General features: G+C 27.1%; 1 protein-coding gene across 1 annotated transcript; it reads right to left on the minus strand.

Annotated features, from left to right (window-relative positions):
* Positions 1–927: 927 nt before the first annotated feature.
* LOC133624061 (probable N-acetyltransferase camello) lies at positions 928–11511 on the minus strand. The gene is made up of 2 exons (XM_061987662.2): positions 11183–11511; positions 928–3588 (listed from the first exon to the last, which is right to left on the minus strand). The coding sequence occupies exon 2, from the start codon at positions 3569–3571 to the stop codon at positions 2897–2899; it is 675 nt and encodes a 224-aa protein (XP_061843646.1). The 5' UTR covers positions 3572–3588; positions 11183–11511; the 3' UTR covers positions 928–2896.
* Between the last annotated feature and the right edge of the window lie 1072 nt (positions 11512–12583).

Raw genomic sequence — 12583 nt, forward strand, 5'->3', positions numbered from 1 at the left:
AGGTGATGCCTGAGCAGAGCGGGATGGAACAAAATACTAAATGTTTCCAAATAAACGATTAAAACATCTTTTTTTGTTTGTTTTTTTAATGAAATTATGGAATGTAACGAACACTTTCAAATGTCCGTATTGTATCTACTTAAACATCGTTTGTTTGTTGCCAGGCAAACTTCATAAAGCTCAGTCTAAAAGGCCAATTAAAAAAATGCAAGTCATCCGCGCCAATTATTGTCAATGAATGACGAAGGAATGATTAATATGTAATTAACGGGACAAGCGGTAAAAAAAAAATGGATAGATGGATATTAAGAGTATGTGAGTATATTGTTTACTTCTTAAAGTTTTGTAATCAATCAGAAATGTCAAGCAGCTAAAATGAGCCAAACATGGATAAGTGTGGAGAGTGTTTTGCATTTTTTTCCCATCATGCACTCTAATGGATTTAAATTGGGTGTAATTTAGTTGTTTTTTTTTTATAGTGTTTGGACATTTTTCATAATATCGACAATGTTTAGGGTGTGTTTTGTGTGACCATGTGTGTTGACCTTTATGTAGGATTTTTTTTTTGCACCATGACTAGGGAAGGTTGTTTGGATTGTGCCATATAAATTGTGTTTTATGAACATTTTATTTTGAAATGGGTGTGATTTTAAAAATGTATGTAATGTTTGGATGTTTTCCATAATATTCACAATATTTACGTTGTGTTATGTGTTAACCTTTTATGTAGATTTTTTTTTTTTTGCACCATGACTAGGGAAGGTTGTTTGGATTGTGTCATATAAGTTGTGTTTTATGAACAATTTGCATTTTAGATTTAAATGGGTGTGATTTTAAAAATGTTTGTAGTGTTTGAATGTTTTTCATAATATTCACAATATTTAGGGTGTGTCATGTGTGACCATGTGTGTTGACCTTTATGTAGGGTTTATTTTTGCACCATGACTAGGGGAGGTTGTTTGGATTGTGTCATATAACTTGTGTTTTATGAACACTTTACATTTTGGATTTAAATGTGTGTGATTTTAAAAATGTATGTAGTGTTTGGATGTTTTTCATAATAATCACAATATTTAGGTTGTGTTATGTGTTAACCTTTTATGTAGATTTTTTTTTTTTGCACCATGACTAGGGGAGGTTGTTTGGATTGTGTCATATAATTTGTGTTTTATGGACACTTTACATTTTGGATTTAAATGGATGTGATTTTAAAAATGTTGGTAGTGTTTGGATGTTTTTCATAATATTCACAATATTTAGGTTGTGTTATGTGTTAACCTTTTATGTAGATTTTTTTTTTTGCACCATGACTAGGGAAGGTTGTTTGGATTGTGTCATATAAGTTGTGTTTTATGAACACTTTGCATTTTGGATTTAAATGGGTGTGATTTTAAAAATGTTTGTAGTGTTTGGATGTTTTTCATAATATTCACAATATTTAGGTTGTGTTATGTGTGACCATGTGTGTTAACCTTTTATGTAGATTTTTTTTTTGCACCATGACTAGGGAAGGTTGTTTGGATTGTGTCATATAAGTTGTGTTTTATGAGCACTCGAATGGATTTAAATGGGTGTAATTTTGAATCTTTTGGAGTGTTTGGACGTTTTTCATAATATCGACAATGTTTAGGTTGTGTTATGTGTGGCCATGTGTGTTGACCTTTACGTAGGTTTTTTTTTTGCACTATGACTAGGGAAGGTTGTTTGGATTGTGTCATATAAGTTGTGTTTTATGAGTGTTTTGCATTTTTCCCATCATGCACTCTAATGGGTGTCATTTTTATATTTTTATGGTGTTTGGACGCTTTTCATAATATCCACAATATTTAGGTTGTGTTATGTGTGACCATGTGTGTTGACCTTTATGTAGTTTTTTTTGCACCATGACTAGGGAAGGTTGTTTGGATTGTGTCATATAAAGTGTGTTTTAAGATTGTTTTGCATTTTTCCCAAAACAGATTGAAATGGGTGTAATTTAGAAAAGTTTCATGGGGTTTGGACGTCTTTTATAATACCCACAATGTTTAAGTTATTTTTTATTTTTTTGCACCATGACTAGGGAAGGTTGTTTTTCATAATATCCACAATGTTTAGGGTGTGTTATGTGTGACCATGTGTGTTGACCTTTAAGTGTTTTTGTGCACCATGACTAGAGAAGGTTGTTTGGATTGTGTCATATAAGTTGTGTTTTAAGAGTGTTTCGCATTTTTCCCCATCATGCACTCTAATGGATTTAAATGTGTATAATTTAGAATTTTTTTGTAGTGTTTGGACATTTTTCATAATATCTACAATGTTTAGGTTATGTTATGTGTGACCATGTGTGTTTACCTTAATGTAGGTTTTTTGCACCATGACTAGGGAAGGTTGTTTGGATTGTGTCATATAAGTTGTGTTTTAAGATTGTTTTGCATTTTTCCCAAAACAGATTTAAATGGGTGTAATTTAGAAAAGTTGTATGGTGTTTGGACGTTTTTCATAATATCCACAATGTTTAGGTTGTGTTATGTGTGACCATGTGTGTTTACCTTTATGTAGATTTTTTTTTGCACCATGACTAGGGAAGGTTGTTTTTCATAATATCTACAATGTTTAGGTTGTGTTATGTGTGACCAAGTGTGTTGACCTTGATGTGTTTTTTTTGCACCATGACTAGGGAAGGTTGTTTGGATTGTGTCATACAAGTAAATGCTGTGCTGTTCGTTGATCATCGTCCACTAGATGGCAGCAAATGTGAAGCATTCAGAAACTTGAAAGAATTGGATGCGTTTTGAAGAGGCTGGCGAGTTTGGACACCCCTGAGCTAAAGTGAACTGGTTATTTTTAAGAATTGCTACAAATTTTAACAAAATGACAACATCTGAGTCGCGGCACAGTTCTCTGGACGTGTTTTCCCTCAGTTCCCTTTCTTGTCTTTCTGCAAATCCAGTCTGTACTCCAAGAGGGAGAAGTTCATGAGCTTGAGGGCGACGTCGGGAAGGAGAAACTGCCGCACCTTGTCGTAGCCCATGTGCTCGTAGAGCTTCTGAGCGTCCGTCTGGACCACGGACGTGTAGAGGAGGACGGCGGCGTAGCCTCGCTGGCGGGTGAAGTCCGCCACCGTCCGACACAGCGCCTTGGCCACGCCCCTGCCGCGGTAACTGCGCCGCACGGACATGCGCTTCAGCTCCAGGCAGTCGGGGGCGCTCTGGTTGGGCAGGCAGGCCACCATGCCCACCACCCGCCCGTCGCTCTCCGCCACCCAGAAGCACGAGTCCTTGCCCGCCATGTAGGTCTCGTCGACGGTGTCCAGGTCCAGCTTGAACGACGTCTCGATGTAGCTCTTGAACTTGTAGACCACCAGCTGGCGGGCGGCGGCCATCAGCAGCGTGACGGCGAGGACGGGCAGCAGGAAGGACTTGGAGCTGGTCAGGAGGGCGCAGAAGGTGACCATGAGCACCATCTGGGGGAGCGGCTGCTTGAGGAGGTGCACGAAGGACGTGGGCACGTGCTCGCTCATGCCCATTGTGAAGAGCTCCTTCACCGTCTCCGCGTCGTCCTCGCAGTACTTACGGATCTGGACGCCGGCCATCGCTCAGCACGGGAAGTCTAAATGTGAGACACAAAGTACTTATTACACACTTTCTTATGTTACAGCTGGAATCAATTCATTTTTGTCCTCAAAATTCTACACACAATACCCCCGAATGACAACGTAACAGGTTGTTTTTAGACCTTCTCGCAAATTAATCAAAATGTCTATATTTTTTTATTATTTGCAAATAGTTTTGAATTGAAAGAAAATACCGTATTTTTCGGAGTATAAGTCGCACCGGAGTATAAGTCGCACCTGCCGAAAATGCATAATAAAAAAGGAAAAAAAACATATATAAGTCGCACAAACTATGAAAAAAACTGTGACTTATAGTCCGAAAAATACGGTACTTTTTATACTTCTGAGTCACTTTTTTACTTGCAAAAAATAGTTTTTTTTTTACTTGCAAATCGTTTTTTAATTGAAGAAAAAAAATGTATTCTTACAAATGTTTTTTTATTTTTTATTTGCAAATAGTTTTGTATTTAAAGAAAATCGTTTTCATACTTGTGGATAGTTTTGTACTTGTAGAAAAAAGTTTATTTTACCAGCTAATCGTTTTTTTTAATTGAAGAAAATAGTTTTTATACTTGCAAATTGCTTGTTTACACAAAGAAAATATTTTTTACAACTTGGAATCCTTTTCTTTTTTTAAGAAAATTGTTTTTATATTTACTTGCGGAAATTGTTTTTATTTTTTTACTTGCGTATCGTTTTTGTATTCATAGAAACTTTTTTACTTGCAAATCATTGTATTACTTGCAGGAAATATTTTTAAATGTGAATCGTTTTTATACTTGTAAAACATTGTTTTACTTGCAGAAAAAAGTATTTTTTACTCGCAAATTGTTTTTTTTTACTTTTGTTTTTATACTTTTGTATCATTTTTTTAATTAAAGAGAATTGTTTTTATACTTGCGGATTGTTTTATTACTTACAGAATTTTTTTGTTTAATCCTGGAATCGTTTTTTTATTTCAAGGAAATTGTTTTTATACTTGTGAATTGTTTATTATTGCAGAAAAAAAATGTTTTGTTACTTGTAAATTGTTTTTTAATTGAATTTTATATATATATATATATATATATATATATATATATATATATATATATATATATATATATATATATATATATATAATTGTATCGTTTTTTTAATTAAAGAGAATTGTTTTTATACTTGCAAATCGTTTTTTTACTCAAATGTTTTTATTTTTTTTAACTGGAATCGTTTTATTTGAAGGAAGTTGGTTTTATACTTCTAAATTGTTTTTTACTTTCAGAAAACTTTTTTTTTTTAACTTGCAAATCTTTTTTTTAATTGAAAATAATTGTTTAATACTTGCAAATCGTTTTTTTTTACTTTGTAGAAAATATTTTTTTTTATTTGCAAATAGTTTTTTACTAGTACGAAAAACGTTTTTTTATTTACAAGCGAATCGTTTTTGTACACAGAAAAAACATTTTTTACTTGCAGAAAATATTTTTACTTGTGAATCGTTTTACTTGCAAAATTGTTCTAATTCTTGCGAATCGTTTTTTACTTGCAGAAAATTGTTTTTATACTTTTGTATCATTTTTTTTTAATTGAAGAGAATTGTTTTTATACTTGCGGATTGTTTTTTTACCTACAGATTTATTTATTTTTAAACCTGGAATAGTTTTTTTTATTTCAAGCAAATTGTTTTCATACTTGTGAATAGTTTATTACTTGCACAAAAAAAAATTGTGTTACTTGCAAATCTTTTTTTTTTTAATTGAAAAAAATTGTTTATATACTTTTGTATCCTTTTTTTAATTAAACACAATTGTCTTTTTACTTACAGAAAATATATATGTTTTTACCTGGAATTGTTTTATTTGAAGGAAATTGTTTTTATACTCGTAAATTGTTTTTATACTCGTAAATTGTTTTTTACTTTCAGAAAATGCTTTTTTTAACTTGCAAATCTTTTCTGTTTTAATTGAAGAAAATTGTTTTATACTTGCAAATCGTTTTTACTTTACTTAGTAGAAAAACATGTTTTTATTTGCAAATAGTTTTTTATTTGAAGACTTTTTTTATACTTGTGAATTGTTTTTTACTTGCAGAAAAAAAATTTTATTTACTTGCGAATCGTTTTTGTACACAGAAAAAACGTTTTTTTACTTACAGAAAATATTTTTACTTGCGAATCGTTGTTTTACTTGTTTTTATACTTGAAAATCATTTTTTACTTGCAGAAAATTGTTTTTATACTTTTGTATAATTTTTTTTAATTAAACAGAATTGTTTTTATACTTGCGGATAGTTTTTTACTTACAGAATTTTTTTTATCAAACCTGGAAGCGTTTTTTTATTTCAAGGAAATTGTTTTTATACTTGTAAATTGTTCATTACTTACAGAAAAAAGTTTTGTTACTTTTATACCGGTACCATTTTTTTTAAATTAAAGATATTTTTTTTATACTTGCGAATCTTTTTTTTTTTTACTTACAAAAAATAAATATATATATATATATATATATATATTTACCATGAATCGTTTTATTGAAGGAAATTGTTTTTATACTTGTGAATTGTTTATTACTTGCAGAAAAAAGTTGTTACTTTTATATCGTTTTTTTTTAAATTAAAGATAAGTTTTTTATACTTACAAAAAAAAAAAAATATATATATATATATATATATATATATATATATATATATATATATATATTTACATGGAATCGTTTTATTTGAAGGAAATTGTTTTTATACTTGTGAATTGCTGTTTACTTGCAAATATATATTTTTTTTAATTGAAGAAAATTGTTTTATACTTGCTAATCGTTTTTTTTTACTAGCAGAGACAATGTTTTTTCCTTGAAAATATTTTTTTTAAATGAGGAAAAAATTGTTATACTTACAAATCGTTTTTTACTTGCAGAAATTTGTTTTTATACTTTGTATCATTTTTTTATTTAAAGAGAATTGTTTTTATACTTGCAAAAAAAAATTTTCAAACCTGGAATCGTTTTTTTATTTCAAGGAAATTGTTTTTTAAACTTGTGAATTGTTTATTATTTGCAGAAAAAAGTTTTGTTACTTTTATATCGTTCTTTTAAATTAAAGATATTTTTTTTATACTTGCGAATCATTTTTTTACTTACAAAAAAAAATATATATAAATATATATATATATATATTTACCTAGAATCGTTTTATTTGAAGGAAATTGTTTTTATACTTGTGAACTGCTTTTTATTTGCAAATATATATATTTTTTAATTGAAGAAAATTGTTTTATACTTGCAAATCTTTTTTTTACTTGCAGAAAAAATGTTTCATCCTTGAAAATTTTTTTTTTAAATGAGGAAATTTGTTTTTATACTTTCAAATCGTTTTTTACTTGCAAAAATGTGTTTTTATACTTTTGTACAATTTTTATTAATTAAAGAGAATTGTTTTTTATACTTGCGGATTGTTTTTTTACTTACAGAATTTTTTTTTTCCAAACCTGGAATTGTTTTTTTATTTCAAGGAAATTGTTTTTATACTTGTGAATTGTTTATTACTTGCAGAAAAAAGTTTTGTTACTTTTATATCGTTTTTTTTAAATGAAAGATATTTTTTATACTTGCTAATATTTTTTTTACGTACAAATATATATATATATATATATATATATATATATATATATATATTTCCCTGGAATCGTTTTATTTGAAGGAAATTGTTTTTATACTTGTGAATTGCTTTTTACTTGCAAATATAGATTTTTTTTAATTGAAGAAAAGTGTTTATATACTTTTGTATCCTTTTTTTAATTAAAGACAATCGTTTCTTTACTTACAGAAAATATATATATTTTTACCTGGAATTGTTTTATTTGAAGGAAATTGTTTTTATACTCGTAAATAGTTTTTTACTTTCAGACAACGCTTTTTATTTTAACTTAATCTAAATCTTTTATTTTTTAATTGAAGAAAAACATTTTTATACTTGCAAATTGTTGTTTTTTTTTACTTTGTAGAAAATATTTTTTTAATTTGCAAAAACTTTTTTATTTTAAGACATTTTTTTTGTACTTGTGAATAGTTTTTTTACTTGCAGAAAAACGTATTTTATTTACTAGCGAATCGTTTCTGTACACAGAAAAAACTTGTTTTACTTGCAGAAAATATTTTTACTTGCGAATCGTTGTTTTACTTGTTTTTGTACTTGCAAATAATTTTTTACTTGCAGAAAATTGTTTTTATACTTTTGTATATTTTTCTTAATTAAAGAGAATTATTATTATACTTACAGATAGTTTTTTTACTAACAGAATTTTTTTTTTCAAACCTGGAATGTTTTTTTATTTCAAGTTTTGTTAATTTTATATTGTTTTTTTTTAAATTAAAGATAATATTTTTATACTTGCGAATCATTTTTTTACTTACAAAAAAAATATATATTTATATATATATATATATATATATATATATATATATTTACCTGGAATCGTTTTATTTGAAGGAAATTGTTTTTATACTTGTGAACTGCTTTTTACTTGCAAATATATATTTTTTTTAATTGAAGAAAATTGTTTTATACTTGCAAATCTTTTTTTTACTTGCAGAAAAAAAAATGTTTTATTTGAAAATCTTTTTTTTTAAATGAGGAAATTTGTTTTTATACTTGCAAATCGTTTTTTACTTGCAGAAAATTGTTTTTATACTTTTGTACAATTTTAATAATTAAAGAGAATTGTTTTTATACTTGCGGATTATTTTTTTACTTACAGAAATTTTTTTTTTCCAAACCTGGAATTGTTTTTTTATTTCAAGGAAATTGTTTTTATACTTGTGAATAGTTTATTACTTGCAGAAAAAAGTTTTGTTACTTTTATATCGTTTTTTTAAATGAAGAAAATATTTTTACTTGCGAATCGTTGTTTTACTTGTTTTTATACTTGCAAATCGTTTTTTACTTGTTTTTATACTTTTGTATGATTTTTTTTAATTAAAGAGAATTGTTTTTATACTTGCGGATAGTTTTTTTTACTTAGAAATGTTTTTTTCAAACCTGGAATGTTTTTTTATTTCAAGTTTTGTTACTTTTAAAAACCGTTTTTTAAATTAAAGATAATTTTTTTATACTTGCTAATACATTGTTTTACTTACAAAAAAATATATATATATATAAATATTTACCTGCAATCGTTTTATTTGAAGGAAATTGTTTTTATACTTGTGAATTGCTTTTTACTTGCAAATATATATTTTTTTAAATTGAAGAAATTTTTTTATACTTGCAGAAAAAATGTTTTTTACTTGAAAATCATTTTTTTTAAATGAGGAAATTTGTTTTTATACTTGCAAATCGCTTTACTTGCAGAACAAAATTTATTTTTACTTGCGAATTGAAAATTGTTTTTCCACTTGCAGAAAAACTTGTTTTTTTACACTTGTGAATCGTTTTTATACTTTTGTATCATTTTTTTTTAATTGAAGAGAATTGTTTTTATACTTGCGGATTGTTTTTTTACCTACAGATTTATTTATTTTTAAACCTGGAATCGTTTTTTTTATTTCAAGCAAATTGTTTTCATACTTGTGAATAGTTTATTACTTGCACAAAAAAAAATTGTGTTACTTGCAAATCTTTTTTTTTTTAATTGAAAAAAATTGTTTATATACTTTTGTATCCTTTTTTTAATTAAACACAATTGTCTTTTTACTTACAGAAAATATATATGTTTTTACCTGGAATTGTTTTATTTGAAGGAAATTGTTTTTATACTCGTAAATTGTTTTTTATTTTCAGAAAATGCTTTTTTTAACTTGCAAATCTTTTCTGTTTTAATTGAAGAAAATTGTTTTATACTTGCAAATCGTTTTTACTTTACTTAGTAGAAAAACATGTTTTTATTTGCAAATAGTTTTTTATTTGAAGACTTTTTTTATACTTGTGAATTGTTTTTTACTTGCAGAAAAAAATTTTTATTTACTTGCGAATCGTTTTTGCACACAGAAAAAACGTTTTTTTACTTACAGAAAATATTTTTACTTGCGAATCGTTGTTTTACTTGTTTTTATACTTGAAAATCATTTTTTACTTGCAGAAAATTGTTTTTATACTTTTGTATAATTTTTTTTAATTAAACAGAATTGTTTTTATACTTGCGGATAGTTTTTTACTTACAGAATTTTTTTTATCAAACCTGGAAGCGTTTTTTTATTTCAAGGAAATTGTTTTTATACTTGTAAATTGTTTATTACTTACAGAAAAAAGTTTTGTTACTTTTATACCATTTTTTTTAAATTAAAGATATTTTTTTTATACTTGCGAATCTTTTTTTTTTTACTTACAAAAAATAAATATATATATATATATATATATATATATATATATTTACCATGAATCGTTTTATTGAAGGAAATTGTTTTTATACTTGTGAATTGTTTATTACTTGCAGAAAAAAGTTGTTACTTTTATATCGTTTTTTTTTAAATTAAAGATAAGTTTTTTATACTTACAAAAAAAACAAATCGTTTTTTACTTGTTTTTATACTTTTGTATGATTTTTTTTAATTAAAGAGAATTGTTTTTATACTTGCGGATGGTTTTTTTTACTTAGAAATGTTTTTTTCAAACCTGGAATGTTTTTTTATTTCAAGTTTTGTTACTTTTATATCGTTTTTTTAAATTAAAGATACATTTTTTTATACTTGCTAATACATTGTTTTACTTACAAAAAAATATATATATATATAAATATTTACCTGCAATCGTTTTATTTGAAGGAAATTGTTTTTATACTTGTGAATTGCTTTTTACTTGCAAATATATTTTTTTTTTAATTGAAGAAAATGTTTTATACTTGCAGAAAAAATGTTTTTTTACTTGAAAATCATTTTTTTAAATGAGGAAATGTGTTTTTATACTTGCAAATCGCTTTACTTGCAGAACAAAATTTATTTTTACTTGCGAATTGAAAATTGTTTTTCCACTTGCAGAAAAACTTGTTTTTTTACACTTGTGAATCGTTTTTTAATTGAATAAACCATTTTCCCCCCCACTTTTGTGTGTTTGTGGGGTTTTGGCAATAGTTTCCCTCAACATGTAATGATTAAAACACTTTAAAGGATATTTGATACTTGGTCAGGTTTCCGGCCTGAGGTTGCTGATTAATCCACGCAGTGCTGCCACCTAGCGGGAGGCGGGTGCATCGCATCCCTCTTTGTTTTCACGTTTTCACCTTCTTTTTGTGGACTTTTAGTGTCTGCACCGCAAGCAAACCCTTTCACGATTGTGGGACGAATAAAGTCCGTCCATTCATTTATAAAAATAACAACATTGCAGCAAGGTGATTGTCCGCTGACCTCAAATCACTGCGGTCACGTGACATCACATTGCAACAAAAAAATAAAAAAAAATAGGCAACATTAGTTCCCTTTGATATTACATTTCAACAAATTGTCGGACACAATTATGACGATTCGTGCTGAAATGTGCAAGTCACGTTTGGAAATAAATTCCGCGGATTAGCTCGCAGTTAGCATATATGCTATGTCGTCACAGCGACCGAAACACGATTCGACCCCACTCCACGCGTGTAAATGCTTTTAAAAAAAACACACAGTAGGCGAGATATTGACGTACCTTTTCTTGTACTTGCGCTCAAAGAACCGGAAAAAAAGGGAGCAAAGTTCGAAGCCAAAGAAAATGAACTCATCGCGTCTTCCTGTTCTTAGGGATGTGGTGCGTTCAAGGTCTACAACAACATGAGAAAAAAAGCACAAAGGTCGTATTCAACAAACATTACATGAGACGAATATTGTCCCTTAAGATTAATTGAGGTCAAAGTGCAAAATTGAGAGTAATTTTAGCAATATATTGCGGGGTTTTTTTTTTACAGAACGGCGTGAACATACCGGAAACGGCTTATGAACGGACGACCTTGAAGGCATCTCGGAAAAGCGACGTGATTACGTCACCATAGTGACCGTGCGTGTGTGTTGACATTTAAAATGGAAAACTTGTAAATCGTTTTACTTGCAGAACAAGTTTTATTTTTACTCGCGAACTGAAAATTGTTTTTTCACTTGCAGAAAAATGTTTTTTTATTTACTTGCGAATCGTTTTTGTACACAGAAAAAACGTTTTTTTACTTACAGAAAATATTTTTACTTGCGAATTGTTGTTTTACTTGTTTTTATACTTGCAAATCATTTTTTTACTTGCAGAAAATTGTTTTTATACTTTTGTATAATTTTTTTTAATTAAAGAGAATTGTTTTTATACTTGCGGATATTTTTTTACTTACAGAATTTTTTTTAATCAAACCTGGAAGCGTTTTTTTATTTCAAGAAAATTGTTTTTATACTTGTAAATTGTTTATTACTTGCAGAAAAAAGTTTTGTTACTTTTATACCGTTTTTTTAAATTAAAGATTTTTTTTTTATACTTGCGAATCTCATTTTTTTTACTTACAAAAAATAAATATATATATATATAAATATATTTACCATGAATCGTTTTATTGAAGGAAATTGTTTTTATACTTGTGAATTGTTTATTACTTGCAGAAAAAAGTTGTTACTCTTATATCGTTTTTTTTTAAATTAAAGATAAGTTTTTTATACTTGCTAATAATTTTTTGTACTTACAAAAAAATATATATATAAATATATATATATGTATATACATATATACATATATATATATGTGTATATATATATATATATATATATATATATATATATATATATATATATATATATATATATATATATTTACATGGAATCGTTTTATTTGAAGGAAATTGTTTTTATACTTGTGAATTGCTGTTTACTTGCAAATATATATTTTTTTTAATTGAAGAAAATTGTTTTATACTTGTTAATCGTTTTTTTTTACTAGCAGAGACAATGTTTTTTCCTTGAAAATATTTTTTTTAAATGAGGAAAAAATTGTTATACTTACAAATCGTTTTTTACTTGCAGAAATTTGTTTTTATACTTTGTATAATTTTTTTATTTAAAGAGAATTGTTTTTATACTT

Source organism: Nerophis lumbriciformis, linkage group LG26 (genome assembly GCF_033978685.3).
Source record: "Nerophis lumbriciformis linkage group LG26, RoL_Nlum_v2.1, whole genome shotgun sequence".
Classification (NCBI taxonomy): Eukaryota; Metazoa; Chordata; class Actinopteri; order Syngnathiformes; family Syngnathidae; genus Nerophis; species Nerophis lumbriciformis.